Below are 21,789 nucleotides of genomic sequence, written 5' to 3' on the forward strand. Positions count from 1 at the left end.
GTGCTGTTATCTTTTTGATGCTGTGTAGCATGTGGGCAGACCAGAGTTCTGAATAGCATGAACAGCCTTTATTAAGACACAAGAAAAATGTATTTGGAATTTTAAATGTTCATTCAAGCTTGGCTCTACAACTTAGTACCAGCAGAAGCACACACACTGACCACTGGTAAGGGTTGTGTCTCTTTAGAGATGACATGCAAATGAACCCTTCGTACATGCTATAGAAAATACAGGCTCAAATACACTGAAGCTGTATTTGAGGGGTTTTTTCATCTTCCTATAACTAGTTTTCTTTACTTGTAGACTTATTGACTTCACAAATAGTGCCTTATAAGCATTAACCTAGGTTAAATAGGATCAAGCCCTTTTTAAATTATAGTATGGGGGGGGGGGGATACAAGCTATAAATGTTTTCTTTAAAGAGCAACAAACATAAATAATTACACCTAAATTAAAAATGTATTTTGGTATGAAGCTGCCAAAACAAATTAAGGAATACGAATATATATTTTAAACATTGTAATATTTGTATAATTTTTTAATGCTATTTCCTCTTTTTAAGAACATAACTTTAAACGTTACCAAAATACTAACTGTCATCAATGTCTGTGACATCTTCACCATTATTTATCCATTTGACCAATGGGGCAGGTGAACTACTGACACGGCAAACAACTTCTGCATTTTCCCCTTGTATAAATTCTTGAGGGGATTTTACTTCATCAAATGTGAGTTTTTCTAGGAAAAAGAAAACACAGTGCCATAAATGTTCATTCATAGTAAGCAATACCATAGCAAGCAATCAAATAAAGCATATACATTTGATAAATAATAATAATAGAGTTAGAAAGCTTATTATTTTTTATTTTTTTAGCAAACATGATTTTTTTTATTCAAATGCCTTCTGACTAATCAAATGCAACTTTACCAAGGTTTGTTTTCAAACTAACAAATGGCCTCACAGTTTCTACCTTGACATCTTAAGGTTGTAGAATAGAAAATTATTAATCCCTTTCTAATATCTTAATGACTAAAAAAAAAAAAAAAAAATCAGTTTCCTATCTTCTGCTTACTTTAACTACCAATGTGAAATCAGATAATTTTAGGATAATTTTGTTGAGATCAAGCAAGGCAAACACCACCTTCTGAATTGCCAGGGCTAATTCAAGTTAGGGAAAATCGGTGTAGAAGACACATCAGTAAAAATATCAAATGGAAACAATAAGCCAAATTCATTAAAGCCTGGGGTCCTAAAATACTGCCAATGTTAGTTCAATGTTAATTGTATAATTTTAAATTTGTTTTCAAAACAAGGTGTGCGTGCTCATCTGCATAAAGAGGTTGTTTGAATAGCTCTATTAGGCCATGATTATTAAAGCATCGTCAGAGAAATTGCCTTTATGGCTTTGCCAGTTTCGCAATCAGTGAATTGTTGTGATGATAACATTTGTGTATTTTGATTTTGGTGTTTTTTGTTCATGATATTAATATTTAATAGAAAACAGTAGCCACTCCTTTCTAGTTTTATTTATTTACTGCTGATATAGGTTCTCACTGTTCTGGATGTGTTATAATAGTGTGAATGCACTGTAACAAACACGTTCATATAAAAACACACAGTGCGGTCACAATATTACAAGTCTAACAAACACATTCCGAATATTAGATCTTATGTCGGCAATAAATAAATAAAACTAGAAATATGCAGCTACTCTCTTCTATGAAATATTAATATTATGATTATGAAATCGTCTTCCTAAAAAAAATAAAAAGCATGCCAAAAGCAAAATACACAAATTTTAAAATCACAACAATAATTTAAATACATATTATGGCAATATACTATAAAATACATAGAAATAAAACATTGCATATACATGTATCATATATATCCAATCACCCAGCTTCTTTAGGTGTATTATTCCTGTCCTAGCTTCACTATTGTATTGTAATAAGAGGGGTTGAGTTTAATATTGCCATACAACACTGTATAACGGTATCATTTGCATTACACCTTCAATGTAGGCGGAAATGCTGCTTTTAAAATGTTTCCAGAAAAGCATCACCGCTGATTTCAGCCTTTTTAAAATTTCACTGGCAATTTACGACCACATGACAGATTCCTTGTTAAAATATTGCCAATGTCACAATGCTTTAATCATCAGGGACAAAGGGGTAGATTTACTATGCTGCACATGCAGCTGATTCCGAGCGAGCCTTCAGGCTCGCCGGAAACAAAAGTTAAGAAGCAGCGGTCGTAAGACCGCTGCTCCTTAACTCATCCGCCACCTCAATCATCCCGATCCAATCGGGATGATTGACATCCCCTGCTAGCGTATGCTGTCGGCATTTAGCAATGTCGGGCGGACATTTTCGCCACAGCGAATCATGTCCGTCCAACATTACATAAATCTACCCATTAGTGGGATAAGCTGTTTTTCTAAAATACTTTATATATTCCTAAGATTGACAAGGTGGAAGAGGGAAAATTTCTTTTTTTTAAAAAAAAAAAAAAATTCTTTGTTATATTCCATCTGTACAAAATAAAAATTCATATAAACCCAAGAAAATAGATAATCATCCTCAACCCACTTGCCAACGCTTAGCAATTTGAATACATAATGTACATTTTAAAAAATGTTTTTTACATGTACTGTCAAAAACACAAAATATATTCAGTGTGACATACTGAGCTGCAATTTTCTTGCATTGTCTTCAAAAAATGGACAAGCAAGTTCTTCAAAAGTGTTTATGTTTTGAAATTCACAAGTAACTTCACATACCTGATGAATAATGAGTAGCAGCTCATTTTAAAAAGAAACTTTAATACATCTGACACAATGTGATAGTAAGCATTTAAATAGAAATAGCTATAATTCTAAAGCCCCCCAAGGCTCAAGTAGTCCTGAACCTTTTCTAATTTAATTAATTATGAGGCATAACATAAAACAAACAACCAGGATTATAAGGAATTTTGAGCCTTTTTCTGTTTGTGTGACAAAGGGGGATATCCTTAGATTACCAGGTCCCCAATGAGATTAGCTATAGAAGTAGTGATATTAGTTCAACATTTTCAACAGTCAGTATTATATTAATACACATAATTCATATATTTTTTTTTAACCTGTTACACTCCAGTGTTTGTTTTTTGGAAATTGTGGTCTTTACAAGGGCAGCTAGCATTTTTCTGCACCTCCTGTGAGCAATAATGATGATTGGGATGGATGACACCCAAAGCTTGGTTTTAAAATCATTGTTTTATCTCCAATTATAAGAGTCAGGAAATCAGTTAGTTGGGCTCAGAAGACCCCAGTATGGTAATTTTTTTATGTTGCACTAAAAATGTTACTATCAGAGTACATTCATATGTTTAATTAATTGAAAGACTCAACCTCCCTCTCCAAGGGGGAAGTCTTTTTGCCCTCTAGTACATAGCCCCATACCCGTAAAATGTGCTACTGAGGCCTTGCTTCTCTAAGGATTAACCTACTCATATTGGAAAAGCTGTGTTGATTTGTGGGTAATACAAACTCAGAGGCCCATAGTTATCAAGGTCTGGTGGACCTGATCCGAAACTGCGGATCAGGTCCGCCAGACCTCGCTGAATACGGCGACCAATACGCTCGCCGTATTCAGCATTGCACCAGCAGATCACAAGAGCTGCTGGTGCAACCCCACCCCCTGCAGACTTGCGGCCAATCGGCCACCAGCAGGGGGGTGTCCATCAACCCGATCGTACTCAATTGGGTTGATTTCCGGCGATGTCTGTCCGCCTGCTCAGAGCAGGCGGACAGGTTATGGAGCAGCGGTCTTTGTGACCGCTGCTTCATAACTGCTGTTTCTGGCGAGTCTGCAGGCTCGCCAGAAACACAGGTCATCAAGCTCCATACGGAGCCCTCATAAGTGTAATGACCCAATAACTGTAATAGTCAAAAGGCCTCCAAATAAAAAATCAAGTTAAAAAAAGGTAACATTAATTTAATCCTATAGATTTGTTTCCATGTTTTCTTTTATAACCACTTCCTGCTTGTTTATCCTCTTCTTCAATAATAATGTGCATGTGATGTTAAATATTCCTCTCTAACTACAGGTTGATTTACTATTGCGGCACCCTCTTTGTATTTTTTTCTTTTAGGGGCAAAGATAGACAGTTTTTATGTCAATATGCTGGAGGTAACAAGTTTTTTTTTTTTTTTTTTTTAAATTAATACTTATTTATCAAAGGGCTAAAGCAATAGTGATCATTAGTGCTGCAGAAGGGTATTTGATTTTTAGGCTTCATATTTTTTAAAAAAAAGATGAAACATCAATACTGTAGGAATCCAAAAGAAACCATTTTTTATTTTATTTTTACTACAGAAGTAAACCGAGGAAGCAATGGGTTCACTAAACCTGAAACCTGGATTGGTGTATTGACAATCTCCCTTACTTATTATAAAGTTTTTTAGTGATTGTAGGTGTTGATAGCACACATTTGGCCTATATTATACATGTATACATAATTAAAAAAACAACAAAACATTTATTTTTTTTGCAATAAACAAACTGATTAAAAAAATGTATAATAAATTATTTTAGAGTAGATAAATGATACGTCCTACACTAATATACTGTATACCCATAATGCCAATGCTCAAATTAATAAAACAATACTGTTATTATTTTTTGTTTCAAAAAATACCATTGATTTAGCATCTGAATATATTATTGTCATCCCATTCCAACACAAAATACTGTATTTTCAAAAATAGCCTTGATGAATCTATTCTAGACCACTGTGTTTTAAATGGACAGTGTACTGTGATTTTTTTTCTCCACCCTTAATGTATTCTGAGTGATCCATTTTGCCGGCTAGAGTGTATTTAATTGCTTACAGATAGCCCCTTTACATTTACTTTGAGATTTGATACAGCTTTTGCCCATTGTATTCCTGCTATAAAATTCAATGTTTAGGTACTGGTCATAAAAAAATTGTGTAAACATTTAGAAGAAAACAAGCTCCAAGTAAGGGGGTGGGTGACAGATATGATACAATGCTCATTTCCATTGCTCCCTTTTAAGTACTGGTCTCACTGTACCATTTTTTATGTCCTATGTGTAATAAGGGTTTTAAAGGTAAAAATGCATCACAATTATGTTTTTGCTCCTTGCCGTAATAATTGTACTCAACTTGTAATTTAACTTCCAATATTAATTTTTCAACATTAAGAGCTCGATTACTATGACTATTTAGCACTCCCACTCACTCGTTAACTTAGCTAAAATAAAACTTTGTGTGTGCATCGGGTAGCGCCCATATTACAAGTCGAGCCTTAACCTGACATGCACGAAATGGCAAACTTTGAATATTGAGACCATGCTAATGTTTTCCGCCATAGACATCAATAGAGCGTGAAAAGTGGAAAAAAAACTAACACCCTTACTTGATCCTGTTTAACCAAGTGCACTAATCACATATATCACATATTTCAGATTAATATTTCACATTAAGGGCTAGATTCCAAGTGGTTTTGTTAAATATTGCTTGCGTGCAAGCGATATTAGCGCTTCGCTTTGTAATACCAACAAACTATAATGTGTGCTGTATTAAAAGTGAACTCGCATTTACATTGCTAGGAAGCATTGCGCTCACGAGAGCGCACGTCCATAGGCTCCTATGGGAGTCTTGTTCTGATGCCTTTAGAGACAGCATCAGAACCTCGCGCAGCAAAGGGGTAAGAAGTACAGCGATGGACAACATTTTTAAATATACATGTATATGACTATAAACATATATAGTTATTTGTCAATATGTGTATATGCACATATTAACACAAATATATATATATATATATATATATATATATATATATATATACTAGTCCTAAAGCCCGTTCACACGGGCCGTGTGGTTTATTTTTATTTTTATATTCTCTCTCTCTCTGTGCCCTATCTCTCTCTCTCCCCTCTTTCTCCCCCCTGTCTCTCTCACTCTCTCCCCCCTGTCTCTCTCACTCTATCCCCCCTGTCTCTCTCACTCTCACTCCCCTGTCTCACTCTCTCCTCCCCCCTGTCTCTCTCTCTCTCCCCTGTCTGTCTCTCTCTCTCCCCTCTCTCTCTCTCCCCCCCTGTCTCTCTCTCTCCCCCCCCATGTCTCTCTCTCTCTCCCCCCTGTCTCTCTCACCCTCTCCCCTGTCTCTCTCACCCTCTCCCCTGTCTCCCTCTCCCCTGTCTCTCTCACCCTCTCCCCTGTCTCCCTCTCCCCTGTCTCTCTCTCCCTCTCCCCTGTCTCCCTCTCCCCTGTCTCTCTCACCCTCTCCCCTGTCTCCCTCTCCCCTGTCTCCCTCTCCCCTGTCTCCCTCTCCCCTGTCTCCCTCTCCCCTGTCTCCCTCTCCCCTGTCTCCCTCTCCCCTCTCACCCTCTCCCCTGTCTCCCTCTCCCCTGTCTCCCTCTCCCCTGTCTCCCTGTCTCCCTCTCCCCTGTCTCCCTCTCCCCTGTCTCCCTCTCCCCTGTCTCCCTCTCCCCTCTCTCCCTCTCCCCTCTCTCCCTCTCCCCTCTCTCCCTCTCCCCTGTCTCCCTCTCCCCTGTCTCCCTCTCCCCTGTCTCCCTCTCCCCTGTCTCTCTCACCCTCTCCCCTGTCTCCCTCTCCCCTGTCTCTCTCTCCCTCTCCCTTGTCTGCCTCTCCCCTGTCTCCCTCTCCCCTGTCTCCCTCTCTCCCTCTCCCCTGTCTCTGATCAGCTGCTTTCAACGGCTATTTGCTAAGTGGGTTGTCAACGGCTAGTGCGAGGGTGTGATAGGCGGCTAGGCTAGTTGCGTGCGCGTGGGTTTGCGTGCGCGTGCGCATTGTGTGATAGGCTAGTAGGCTAAGTGGGTTGTCAACGGCTAGTGCAAGGGTGTGATAGGCGGCTAGGGTTCGCGTGCGCGTTGGCTCAAATCAGTTTTGTGAGTGTGCGCAGCAAGGGGGGTCAAAGTGCTAACAAACATGCTAAGTGGGTTGCGCGTGCGATCAACAGCTGGCCAAGGGTGCGCGTGCGATCAGCGGCAAGAGTTTGTCTGAACTGCGCCTCCCTCTCCCCTCTCTCCCTCTCCCCTCTCTCCCTGTCTCCCTCTCCCCTGTCTTCCTCTCCCCTCTCTCCCTCTCTCCCTCTCCCCTCTCTCCCTCTCCCCTCTCTCCCTCTCCCCTGTCTCCCTGTCTCCCTGTCTCCCTCTCCCCTGTCTCCCTCTCCCCTGTCTCCCTCTCCCTCTCCCCTGTCTCCCTCTCTCCCTCCCCTGTCTCCCTCTCCCCTGTCTCCCTCTCCCCTGTCTCCCTCTCCCCTGTCTCCCTCTCCCCTGTCTCCCTCTCCCCTCTCACCCTCTCCCCTGTCTCCCTCTCCCCTGTCTCCCTCTCCCCTGTCTCCCTCTCCCCTGTCTCCCTGTCTCCCTCTCCCCTGTCTCCCTCTCCCCTGTCTCCCTCTCCCCTGTCTCCCTCTCCCCTGTCTCCCTCTCCCCTGTCTCCCTCTCCCCTCTCTCCCTCTCCCCTCTCTCCCTCTCCCCTCTCTCCCTCTCCCCTGTCTCCCTCTCCCCTGTCTCCCTCTCCCCTGTCTCCCTCTCCCCTGTCTCTCTCACCCTCTCCCCTGTCTCCCTCTCCCCTGTCTCCCTCTCCCCTGTCTCCCTCTCCCTCTCCCCTGTCTCCCTCTCCCCTGTCTCTCTCTCCCTCTCCCTTGTCTGCCTCTCCCCTGTCTCCCTCTCCCCTGTCTCCCTCTCTCCCTCTCCCCTGTCTCTGATCAGCTGCTTTCAACGGCTATTTGCTAAGTGGGTTGTCAACGGCTAGTGCGAGGGTGTGATAGGCGGCTAGGCTAGTTGCGTGCGCGTGGGTTTGCGTGCGCGTGCGCATTGTGTGATAGGCTAGTAGGCTAAGTGGGTTGTCAACGGCTAGTGCAAGGGTGTGATAGGCGGCTAGGGTTCGCGTGCGCGTTGGCTCAAATCAGTTTTGTGAGTGTGCGCAGCAAGGGGGGTCAAAGTGCTAACAAACATGCTAAGTGGGTTGCGCGTGCGATCAACAGCTGGCCAAGGGTGCGCGTGCGATCAGCGGCAAGAGTTTGTCTGAACTGCGCATGACGGCTTCAGACAAACTCTTGTCTTTTATAATATAGGATATTTACATTGGGTTCTATGGGAACATCACACTCCCACCAACTTTAAAGCCCCAAAACTGCCTAGTGCATATTTTTTTTATATAAAAACACTATAACACCCTCTATTTTTAAGGCATTTGGGGCACTTTTAGATCATTTACCAGATATAATCGGCCCCACTAGATCTCTCATGCATGATATAGTTATTACCTGGGCTATTAAAATGTTTTTGCAAAGTAATGTTCCTAATCAGTTTGTTAATATCTAACATAGTTTTATAGAGATCGAATGTTACAATTGGATGTAAAAATTGAAACCATAACTCAGCAGTTTTAATTGAACCTTAGCTAATACACAGTCAGAAATATTTATTATATTATTCATTGATATTTCACTTGTATTCTGTCCTGTTTCTCTGGTCCTATACCTGTTCTCTCTCTGGGTTTTTAAAAATAAAACTGTTAAAAAACCCTACTTTCATCACGCAAAGTACCTACAGATTTTGGGGTCATTGTCTCATCCTTAGTAGTGTATTTAGAACCTCTAGCAAGTTTGGTCTTATCTTTGGGTCTAACCACCTGTTCTCTTATCTCAATATTCTGTGCTGTGTGTTCTGTGTATGTATGTGAAGAACATTGGAATGTACAATATTAATATTTCCATGTCGACTTGGGACACTTGAGAATATGGTATCGGGTTTGCGCGTGAGTAGGGTGTTATTTTTCTCTCCACTTTTTTAGCTCTATTGACTCCTATGGGGGAATATGTTGTTGCACGTGTGATATTCTAAGTTCGGCTTTTTACGCACATCATGTTAGCGAGCGAGCAAAAACTTTTTACTTTCAACTCATAATACAAGCCTAACCCGATGAGCGCAAAAATCTTACTTTCAGCTCAGTAAAGCTAAAAGTGAAATTGTTAAATAGTGTTCCACTTGTAATCTGGCCCATTGTGTTTTAAGTCATTTTATTCAATTTAAGTTTAAACAGTTTTTTTTTTTTCAAAATTGTTGCAGTATAGTATCCCTTTAAGTATTTGAAATAACAGAAGAAACACCCCTTACTTAATGAAATCATTGGTTTAGCAATGTTATTTAACAACAGATGGCTCTACAGAAATTAATTACAAAGTTGACCCAAATAAATCCAAATGATGTTTATGTTTAATAAAGGCATGCTTACGGTATATTACATATTTAGATGAATTAAACATGTGAGATACAGTATGTGTAACTGAATATTATGGAAAAAGTAAAACTACTCACGGTAAATTTCCAAGACAACAGTGGATTCCTGAGTATTTCCTTTAGCATCTATGGCTTGACATCGATATATTCCAGCATCATCTACATTAACATTGTATATTGTCAGCCAAGATCGGTGCGCTTCTTTCTGAACTACAAGCCTTTGACCAGATATGATTATCTCTCCTTGTGGGCTAAACCAGTCTATGCTTTCAGGTTCACCAATAACTAGGAAAAAAGTTGATAAATATTAACATTCCCCTTTTTTTAGACTATCAGGATTTTTTTTGTTTCCTATTTATAACATTCTAAAGCAAATTAAAGGGATTTCAAACGTAATCGTTTTGTGAGTAATCAGTGCAACTATGATCAAAATCTAACCCCACATTCATTCATCATTACTTAGTTTGCTTCTAGATAAAAATGTTTTTAGAGCTAATCACTCCGATTTACTCATACCGCTCCTCCTCCCTGCGCCAATCTACAGTTTATGTTTTTTTAATAACGTTTCTTGATCCGGCCAATTGATTTTCTGACCTTTAGGCGGCCAAGTCCTTACACAGCAATTGGCTGGATCAAGAAAGGGCGCTGAAAAAAATAAAGTGTAGATTGACGCCGGTAGGAGGAGAGGTATGAGTAAATAGGAGTGATTAGCTATAAAAACACTTACTTAGACGTGAGCTAAGTAATGATGAATCAAAGTTACACTGATTACTTCCAGAACGATTAAGTTTATAATCACTTTAAATTAAAGCCTTTTAAGAGGGTTTTATAAACCTTCATGGTAGCAAACAGTGCCAAAGCAAAATGTAAATATTGACAGCTAATATACGGTATACAACATTGATGATTATGTGCACAGTTACAAATTTCAAATAATTTCACATACTTTTAGAAACAACATTCAAACATTTAAAGCAAAAGGAAACATTTTTTTGTATGTTTCATGATTTAGCATAAGTATACAGTTTTAAGCAACTTTTCAATTTACATTTATCAAATTAGCTTCATTCTCTTGGTATCCATTGTTGAAAGAGCAGCAATGCACTATTGGTAGCTGGTTGAACACATCAGGTGAGCCAATGACAAGGAAGCTATATGTGTATCCACCAAGCAGCAGCTAACTCTGAGCAGTGCGTTGCTGCTCCCAAGCCTACCCAGGTATGGTTTCAACAAAGGATACTAAGAGAATGAAGCAAATTAGATAATAGAAGTAAATTGGAAAGCTGTTTAACCCCTTGCAAAAATAAACCTTACAAGCTAACCCCTTCATTACCAGGAATTTCAAAAGTGTGGTATGTAGCTGCCATTAGCGGCCTTCTAATTACAAAAAAACACAAAAACAAAGCTATGCATGTCTGCTGTTTCTGAACAAAGGGGAACCCAGAAAAGCTTTTACAAAAATTTGTCTTATGACTGTAGTAGTTGCGTGTAAATAATGTAAGTGAAAAAATAACCTTACAAGCTAACCCCTTCACTGCCAGAAATTTCAAAAGTGTAGTGTGTAGCTGCCATTAGGGGCCTTCTAATTGCCAAAAACTTGTTTGTCCGCTGTTTCTGAACAAAGGGGACCTCAGAGAAGCTTTTACATATTTTTTTATTGTGTGTTAATAATTTCAGTGAGATACCAAAAGTTTGCAAAAAAGATAACAGATTTTTTTGTATATGATTGTATTTGGCTGTAAAATAGTGGCATGTACCAAAATGGGCCTAGATCAATACATTGGGTCGTCTGCTTTAAAAAATATTTATAGTTTTCATAGGTAAATAAAAAACGGGGGAATAGGGGTTAACAACTTTATTATAGTGGTGACAATGTCGGGGAGAGGCGGAATAGGGGTTAATAAATTTTATTAGTGACGGCGATGTCAGGAACGGCAGATAAGGGGTTAATAACTTTAATTTAGTGTTTGTGATGCGGGAGGGCGGCGGAATAGGGTTTAATAGGTAGTTTATAGGTGTTAGTGTACTTTGTAACATTTTAGTTATTAGTTTTGTGAAACATGTTTGCGCAAAACTCATAACTACTGGTTTCAGATAGTGGAACGGATCGTGTTGGTATAGGCTGCAACGCAAGCTTTTTAGCCTTCCCGCACAACCTGTAATACCGGCGCTATGAAAATCCCAGCTATACCGACAAGACTTGTAATTGCTGCGTTACGTTTTTTACGCTGAAATGGCAATTTTTACAGTGTTAAAACCGTAACACAAAACTCATAATCTAGGTGTTTGTGTATAGGTTGCATAGTTTAAAAGTGTAATCTCAGTCTTTTTTTTACTTTTTATTAAACCAGAAAACTAACGTGAACATGCACACAAATCTTTAAAATAAACTGTGTGAACAACCAAGATTTGCTGGTAAAATAAGCCAAAAATGGGGTTTCAGGATATAGAGGCTGCTAATATTATAATTATAAATCATTTACGTAGTGCCAAAAAATTGTATAGCTCTGATGGTTAGAAAAGTCAGAACATCCTTTAAGAAGTTGTTCAAATAATGTTTCCTTTGGAAATTAAATACTGCTGCCAAAATGCCCCGACCTTAGGTAAATGAGACATTAGACTGGCACAAAGCAACTAAAAGACTGGAGATAATGATTTATTACAGGTTTTTTCAGTGGAAAGAATGTTCTTGAATTTGAGTTAGCTTTGCACAGAAATTCTGATGGATTAAAAACTGTGTGTATGTTAAAACATGCATTTTCTTTGTGTTCATGCACAATATAAACAGAAAGAAAAACAAATGTAATGCATGCATGCTTTTTAGCTTTCAAATATAAATACCAGCTAATAAGTGACTCACAGTGCAAGATGTGGTAATTGGATGGGATAGGATAAATTAAAAGAATAACAGCTAGATTACGAGTTTTGTGTTATGAGTGAAAAAGCAGCATTATGGCCCATAATGCTACTTTTTCCCTAACGCTGCTATTACAAGTCTTGTTGGTATAGGTGTCATTTTTCAATGGGACTCCCACAGCGCCGGTATTACGAGTTTGCCTGGGAGGCCAAAAAGTTAGCGGTACACTCTATAACCACAAGATCCGTACCGCCATCTAAAGTCAGTAGTTATGAGTTTTACGTTACAAAGCTGTAGCATAAAACTCATATCTAAAGTGTTAAAAAGTACACTAACACCCATAAACTACTTGTTACCCCTAAACCGAGGCCCTCCCGCATTGCAAAAACTATAATAAATGTATTAACCCATAATCTGCCGCTCCGGACATTGCCACCACTATTAAAATGTATTAACCTCTATTCTGCCGCTCCCCAACATTGTTGCAACTATAATAAACCTATTAACCCCTAAACCACCGCCCTCCCGCATCGCAAACACTATTTAAATATTATTAACCCCTAATCTGCCATCCGCCCACACTGCCGCTATAATAAACCTATTAACCCCTAAAACACAAGCCCCCCACAACTAAATATACTTAAATAAACTATTAACCCCTAAACGTAAAGTCCACTACAACAAAATATACTAAAATAAACTATTAACCCCTAAACCTAACGACCCCTTAACTTTATATTAAAATTACAATTTCCCTATCTTAAATTAAATAAAAAATTACCTGTCAAATTAAATAAATGAATTTTAAACTAACAATTAAACTAAGATAATTATTAAGCTACAATTAAACTAACTACCAATTAAATTAAACTAAACTACACATTAAAAAAATCCTAACACTACACTAAAAATTACAAAAAGTATCTAATTACAAAAAATAAATAACTAAATTCCAAAATAAAAAAGAATTACACCTAATCTAATAGTCCTATCAAAATAAAAAAGCCCCCCCAAAAATAAAAAACATAATTTATGTAAGAACTTACCTGATAAATTCATTTCTTTCAGATTAGCAAGAGTCCATGAGCTACTGACGTATGGGATATACATTCCTACCAGGAGGGGCAAAGTTTCCCAAACCTCAAAATGCCTATAAATACACCCCTCACCACACCCACAAATCAGTTTAACGCATAGCCAAGAAGTGGGATGATAAGACAAAAGTGCGAAAGCATAAAAAATAAGGAATTGGAATAATTGTGCTTTATACAAAAAATCATAACCACCACAAAAAAGGGTGGGCCTCATGGACTCTTGCTAATATGAAAGAAATGAATTTATCAGGTAAGTTCTTACATAAATTATGTTTTCTTTCATGTAATTAGCAAGAGTCCATGAGCTAGTGACGTATGGGATAATGACTACCCAAGATGTGGATCTTCCACGCAAGAGTCACTAGAGAGGGAGGGATAAAATAAAGACAGCCAATTCCGCTGAAAATAATCCACACCCAAAATAAAGTTTAAATCTTATAATGAAAAAAACTGAAATTATAAGCAGAAGAATCAAACTGAAACAGCTGCCTGAAGTACTTTTCTACCAAAAACTGCTTCAGAAGAAGAAAACACATCAAAATGGTAGAATTTAGTAAAAGTATGCAAAGAAGACCAAGTTGCTGCTTTGCAAATCTGATCAACCGAAGCTTCATTCCTAAATGCCCAGGAAGTAGAAACTGACCTAGTAGAATGAGCTGTAATCCTTTGAGGCGGAGTTTTACCCGACTCGACATAAGCATGATGAATTAAAGATTTCAACCAAAATGCCAAAGAAATGGCAGAGGCCTTCTGACCTTTCCTAGAACCGGAAAAGATAACAAATAGACTAGAAGTCTTTCGGAAATTCTTAGTAGCTTCAACATAATATTTCAAAGCTCTAACTACATCCAAAGAATGCAATGATCTCTCCTTAGAATTCTTAGGATTAGGACACAATGAAGGAACCACAATTTCTCTACTAATGTTGTTAGAATTCACAACCTTAGGTAAAAATTTAAAAGAAGTTCGCAACACCGCCTTATCCTGATGAAAAATCAGAAAAGGAGACTCACAAGAAAGAGCAGATAATTCAGAAACTCTTCTAGCAGAAGAGATGGCCAAAAGAAAAAAAACTTTCCAAGAAAGTAATTTAATGTCCAATGAATGCATAGGTTCAAACGGAGGAGCTTGAAGAGCCCCCAGAACCAAATTCAAACTCCAAGGAGGAGAAATTGACTTAATAACAGGTTTTATACGAACCAAAGCTTGTACAAAACAATGAATATCAGGAAGATTAGCAATCTTTCTGTGAAAAAGAACAGAAAGAGCAGAGATTTGTCCTTTCAAGGAACTTGCAGACAAACCTTTATCCAAACCATCCTGAAGAAACTGTAAAATTCTCGGAATTCTAAAAGAATGCCAGGAAAAATGATGAGAAAGACACCAAGAAATGTAAGTCTTCCAGACTCGATAATATATCTTCCTAGATACAGATTTACGAGCCTGTAACATAGTATTAATCACAGAGTCAGAGAAACCTCTTTGACTAAGAATCAAGCGTTCAATCTCCATACCTTTAAATTTAAGGATTTGAGATCCTGATGGAAAAAAGGACCTTGCGACAGAAGGTCTGGTCTTAACGGAAGAGTCCACGGTTGACAAGATCCGCATACCAAAACCTGTGAGGCCATGCTGGAGCCACCAGCAGAACAAATGAGCATTCCTTCAGAATCTTGGAGATCACTCTTGGAAGAAAAACTAGAGGCGGAAAGATATAGGCAGGATGATACTTCCAAGGAAGTGACAATGTATCCACTGCTTCCGCCTGAGGATCCCTAGATCTGGACAGATACCTGGGAAGTTTCTTGTTTAGATGAGAAGCCATCAGATCTATTTCTGGAAGTCCCCACATTTGAACAATCTGAAGAAATACCTCTGGGTGAAGAGACCATTCGCCCGGATGTAACGTTTGGCGACTGAGATAATCCGCTTCCCAATTGTCTATACCTGGGATATGAACCGCAGAAATTAGACAGGAGCTGGATTCCGCCCATACCAGTATTCGAGATAATTCTTTCATAGCCAGAGGACTGTGAGTCCCTCCTTGATGATTGATATATGCCACAGTTGTGACATTGTCTGTCTGAAAACAAATGAACGATTCTCTCTTTAGAAGAGGCCATGACTGAAGAGCTCTGAAAATTGCACGGAGTTCCAAAATATTGATTGGTAATCTCACCTCCTGAGATTCCCAAACCCCTTGTGCTGTCAGAGACTCCCAAACAGCTCCCCAACCTGTCAGACTTGCATCTGTTGAAATTACAGTCCAGGTCGGAAGAACAAAAGAAGCCCCCTGAACTAAACGATGGTGATCTGTCCACCACGTCAGAGAGTGTCGTACAATCGGTTTTAAAGATATTAATTGAGATATCTTTGTGTAATCCCTGCACCACTGGTTCAGCATACAGAGCTGAAGAGGTCGCATGTGAAAACGAGCAAAGGGGATCGCGTCCGATGCAGCAGTCATAAGACCTAGAATTTCCATGCATAAGGCTACTGAAGGGAATGATTGAGACTGAAGGTTTCGACAAGCTGAGATCAATTTTAGACGTCTCTTGTCTGTCAGAGACAGAGTCATGGACACTGAATCTATCTGGAAACCTAAAAAGGTTACCCTTGTCTGAGGAATCAATGAACTTTTCAGTAAATTGATCCTCCAACCATGATCTTGAAGAAACAACACAAGTCGATTCGTATGAGATTCTGCTAAATGTGAAGACTGAGCAAGTACCAAGATATCGTCCAAATAAGGAAATATCACAATACCCTGTTCTCTGATTACAGACAGAAGGGCACCGAGAACCTTTGTAAAAATTCTTGGAGCTGTTGCTAGGCCAAACGGCAGAGCCACAAACTGGTAATGCTTGTCTAGGAAAGAGAATCTCAGAAACTGATAGTGATCTGGATGAATCGGAATATGCAGATATGCATCCTGTAAATCTATTGTGGACATATAATGCCCTTGCTGAACAAAAGGCAGGATAGTCCTTATAGTTACCATTTTGAATGTTGGTATCCTTACATAACGATTCAATATTTTTAGATCCAGAACTGGTCTGAAGGAATTCTCCTTCTTTGGTACAATGAAGAGATTTGAATAAAACCCCAGCCCCTGTTCCAGAACTGGAACTGGCATAATTACTCCAGCCAACTCTAGATCTGAAACACATTTCAGAAATGCTTGAGCCTTCGCTGGATTTACTGGGACACGGGAAAGAAAAAATCTCTTTGCAGGAGGCCTTATCTTGAAGCCAATTCTGTACCCTTCTGAAACAATGTTCTGAATCCAAAGATTGTGAATTGAATTGATCCAAATTTCTTTGAAAAAACGTAATCTGCCCCCTACCAGCTGGGCTGGAATGAGGGCCGCACCTTCATGTGGACTTGGTAGCTGGCTTTGGTTTTCTAAAAGGCTTGGATTTATTCCAGACTGGAGATGGTTTCCAAACTGATACCGCTCCTGTGGGTGAAGGATCAGGCTTTTGTTCCTTATTGTGACGAAAGGAACGAAAACGATTATTAGACCTAAATTTACCTTTAGATTTTTTATCCTGTGGTACAAAAGATCCTTTCCCTCCAGTAACAGTTGAGATAATAGAATCCAACTGAGAACCAAATAATTTATTACCCTGGAAAGAAAGGGAAAGCAAAGTTGACTTAGAAGACATATCAGCATTCCAAGTTTTAAGCCATAAAGCTCTTCTAGCTAAAATAGCTAGAGACATATACCTGACATCAACTCTAATGATATCAAAGATGGCATCACAAATAAAGTTATTAGCATGTTGAAGAAGATTAACAATGCTATGAGAATTATGATCTGTTACTTGTTGCGCTAAAGCTTCTAACCAAAAAGTTGAAGCTGCAGCAACATCCTCTAAAGATATAGCAGGTCTAAGAAGATTACCTGAACATAAGTAAGCTTTTCTTAGAAAGGATTCAATCTTCCTATCTAAAGGATCCTTAAAGGAAGTACAATCTGCCGTAGGAATAGTAGTACGTTTAGCAAGAGTAGAGACAGCCCCATCAACCTTAGGGATTTTGTCCCAAAACTCTAATCTGTCAGATGGCACAGGATATAATTGCTTAAAACTTTTAGAAGGAGTAAATGAATTACCCAAATTATTCCATTCCCTGGAGATTACTTCAGAAATAGCATCAGGGACAGGAAAAACTTCTGGAATAACTACAGGAGATTTAAAAACCTTATTTAAACGTTTAGATTTAGTATCAAGAGGACCAGAATCCTCTATTTCTAATGCAATTAAGACTTCTTTAAGAAAAGAACAAATAAATTCCATTTTGAATAAATATGAAGATTTATCAGCATCAACCTCTGAGACAATCCTCTGAACCAGAGGAACCATTATCAGAATCAGAATGATGATGTTCATTTAAAAATTCATCTGAAAAATGAGAAGTTTTAAAAGACCTTTTACGTTTACTAGAAGGAGGAATAACAGACATAGCCTTCTTAATGGATTTAGAAACAAAATCTCTTATGTTAACAGGAACACTCTGAGTATTAGATGTTGACGGAACAGCAACAGGTAATGTAACATTACTAAAGGAAATATTATCTGCATTAACAAGTTTGTCATGACATTCATTACAAACAACAGCTGGAGGAACAGATACCACAAGTTTACAGCAGATACACTTAACTTTGGTAGATCCAGCACCAGGCAGCAATTTTCCAGAAGTATCTTCTGACTCAGGGTCAATCTGGGACATCTTGCAATATGTAATAGAAAAAACAACATATAAAGCAAAATTGATCAAATTCCTTAAATGACAGTTTCAGGAATGGGAAAAAATGCCAGTGAACAAGCTTCTAGCAACCAGAAGCAATAAATAATGAGACTTAAATAATGTGGAGACAATAGTGACGCCCATATTTTTTAGCGCCAAAAAAGACGCCCACATTATTTGGCGCCTAAATGCTTTTGGCGCCAAAAATTACGCCACATCCGGAACGCCGACACTTTTGGCGCAAGAAAACGTCAAAAAATGACGCAACTTCCGGCGACACGTATGACGCCAGAAACAGAAAAAAAAAATTTGCGCCAAAAAAGTCCGCGCCAAGAATGACGCAATAAAATGAAGCATTTTCAGCCCCCGCGAGCCTAACAGCCCACAGGGAAAAAAGTCAAATTTTAAGGTAAGAAAAAAATTGATTTATTCATATGCATTATCCCAAATATGAAACTGACTGTCTGAAATAAGGAACGTTGAACATCCTGAATCAAGGCAAATAAATGTTTGAACACATATATTTAGAACTTTATATAAAAGTGCCCAACCATAGCTTAGAGTGTCACAGAAAATAAGACTTACTTACCCCAGGACACTCATCTACATGTAGTAGAAAGCCAAACCAGTACTGAAACGAGAATCAGTAGAGGTAATGGTATATATAAGAGTATATCGTCGATCTGAAAAGGGAGGTAAGAGATGAATCTCTACGACCGATAACAGAGAACCTATGAAATAGACCCCGTAGAAGGAGATCATTGAATTCAAATAGGCAATACTCTCCTCACATCCCTCTGACATTAACTGCACGCTGAGAGGAAAACCGGGCTCCAACCTGCTGCGGAGCGCATATCAACGTAGAATCTAGCACAAACTTACTTCACCACCTCCATAGGAGGCAAAGTTTGTAAAACTGATTTGTGGGTGTGGTGAGGGGTGTATTTATAGGCATTTTGAGGTTTGGGAAACTTTGCCCCTCCTGGAAGGAATGTATATCCCATACGTCACTAGCTCATGGACTCTTGCTAATTACATGAAACTACCAATGGCCCTTAAAAGGGCCTTTTGTGGGGCATTGCAAAAAAGAAATCAGCGCTTTTACCTGTAAAAAAAATACAAACACCCCCCAACAGTAAAACCCACCACTCCTACAACCAACCCCACCAAATAAAATAACTATCTAAAAAAACCTAAGCTCCCCATTGCCCTGAAAAGGGCATTTGTATGGGCATTGCCCTTAAAAGGGCATTTAGCTCTTTTACATGCCCAGACCCTAAACTAAAAATAAAACCGACCCAAAAAACACCTTAAAACAAACTAACACTTACCCCCGACGTTCCACTTACAGTTCTTGAAGTCCTGCTTGAAGGATCCATCCATGCGGCAATAAGTCTTCATCCAGGCAGTCTCTTCTATCTTCATCCATCTGGCAAAGTCTTCATCCAGACGGCAAGAAGTCTTCATCCAGATGACATCTTCTATTTTCATCCATCTGGCGCGGGGCGGGTCCATCCTGAAGACATCCGGCACAGAGCATCCTCTTCATACGGTCGCCGCCATAAACTGGAACTTCAATGCAAGTGACGCCATCCAAGATGGCATAACTTGCATTCCTATTGGCTGAAAGATTTCAATCTGCCAATAGGATTAGAGCTGCTAAAATACTATTGGCTGTTCCAATCAGCCAATATAATTAGATATGCTAAAATCCTAATGGCTGTTCCAATCAGCCAATAGGATTGAGCTCTCATCCTATTGGCTGTTCCAATTAGCCAATAGGATGAGAGCTCAATCCTATTGGCTGATTGGAACAGGCATTAGATTTTAGCACCTATAATCCTATTGGGAAATCGTGCACGAGCACGTCAAAGCAGAGCTTGTTTTCAGTGTGGTATGGAGCTCAACGCAACCATTTCGCCTGCACAAGCCTGCTTTTTTAGAACTCGTAATACCAGCGCTATAGGGAGGTGAAATCCCTATAGCACTCAAAACTCGTAATCTATCTGTTAGTTAGAGTTAGTGGAAGATTTAAAGGAACTTTATGTCCATGTATAATGTTAAGCAAAAACAATGATTATTTTCATTTGCATCTTGTTTGTGAAAACATTTAATCTTTCCCTAGTATACTTCTGTCTGGACAGGCCTAGCTCCCACTTATGTTGTAAACTGTGTAAACTGGTGTAAACCCATTAGTACCTCCATTAAGGGGACATGAAACCCAAAAATTTCATTCATGATTTGGATAGAACATAGAATTTTAAACAACTTTCAATTTTACTTTTATTATCAAATATGCTGCATTCTCTTGTGGAACAGCATTGCACTACTAGCAGAAAGCTGAACACATCTAGTCAGCCAATCACAAGAGACAAATGTCTGCAGGCACCAATCATTATCTTGCTCCCACTAGTGTAGGATATGTGCATATTCATTTTCAACAAGCGATACCAAGAGAACAAAGCACATTTGAAAATAGTAGTGAATTTAAAAGTGTCTTAAAATTACATGCTCTATATGAATCATGCAGGTTTAATTTTAACTTTCCTATCCCTCTAAAGTCTAAAGATATTTTTTTATGTTACTACTAGTTTACATAGTTTAAAAAGACATTAACATGAGACAGACATCTAAAAAAAAGTTGAATTAAAGTCTCTTTAACAAACCTTTTTTTTCTTCTATATAATAATTGTTCTAGTAAAAAAGTATACAGATGTGTGATAAGGCAATCTGCACAATGTTTAAAGGGACAGTAAAGTCAAAATTAAACTTTAATGATTCAGATAGAGCACACATTTTTAAACAACTTCCCAATTTACTTCTATTATAAAATTTGTTTGTTACTGTGGTATATATTGAATATAATTTATTGGATTTTAAATCATAGTACAAACAGTGAGGTATATAAAGAGAAAAAAAAAAAGTTTCAAAGAAAACAAGTGAATATATATAATTCCCTTGGTGCTCTCAACAAAATGTTAGAGAGAATCATATGTAAGAAGGAAAACAAATACAATTTAAAAATGGACACTTCCAGTCAGCTTTTGAAAAATTGCATATTAATGATTATGTTTTTTTAATTAAAAGCAATTATATAAGGTCACTACACATTATTCCAACAATATGCCTATTTATCACACATAGTAAAGTAAATTGTGACATACAAAGTTTAGATAAACAAATTGTTGTGCATGTGACCATTATACATTATGATAACAATATTTAACTTAAAATGAATTTGTTATATCATCGGGGAATGTTTACAATGTATAGAAAGCTAATGAAAGCATCAATAACATTGTCATACAAAAGCAAATAGGAGAATGTAACATCAAGCTCCTCACTGATGGTAGGAAGAGAAAATATGTTCTATAAATACATATAAGACATCCATAAACCTACTCCAAAGAGGTTAGTGATGTGTAGAAGCACTTGACAGTTACTCTAAATATTATGATAACCCATAAGGAAAGCACTTTAATAACCAATGTGTACTTGGAACAGATGCAAACAATTGAGTAAGATGGGACTGTACTATATTAACACGTGTACCAATGTTCAAATACTCATATGGCTATGCCTTGCAGATCCCATTGCAAAAACAAAAAAAAAAAAAAAAAAAAAGTGCTTTAACAAAGTTAAGATTTTCTGACCTTCTACCTAAGTGTGTGACCAAATTAAAGGTCAGAAGTAATCTCAACAGTAGGACCTCTTAGATAAACAGTCTCTCCTGAGCCACTCCTATGCAAGAACATAAAGAGGGACAACTAAACTCTGACATCCTCCTCTGCGTATGTCAGCTCAGAG

The 21,789-nt window shown here is 38.4% G+C and overlaps 1 protein-coding gene across 1 annotated transcript in view; it reads right to left on the reverse strand.

Annotated features, from left to right (window-relative positions):
• The window catches only part of NCAM2 (neural cell adhesion molecule 2), a 609,436-nt gene that overhangs the window by 362,533 nt on the left and 225,114 nt on the right, over positions 1-21,789 (reverse strand). The window contains 2 exon segments of the mRNA XM_053706007.1: positions 595-738; positions 9,358-9,564. Of these exon segments, the coding sequence (XP_053561982.1) occupies positions 595-738; positions 9,358-9,564 (351 nt within the window).

Source organism: Bombina bombina, chromosome 3 (genome assembly GCF_027579735.1).
Source record: "Bombina bombina isolate aBomBom1 chromosome 3, aBomBom1.pri, whole genome shotgun sequence".
In the NCBI taxonomy this organism is placed as follows: Eukaryota; Metazoa; Chordata; class Amphibia; order Anura; family Bombinatoridae; genus Bombina; species Bombina bombina.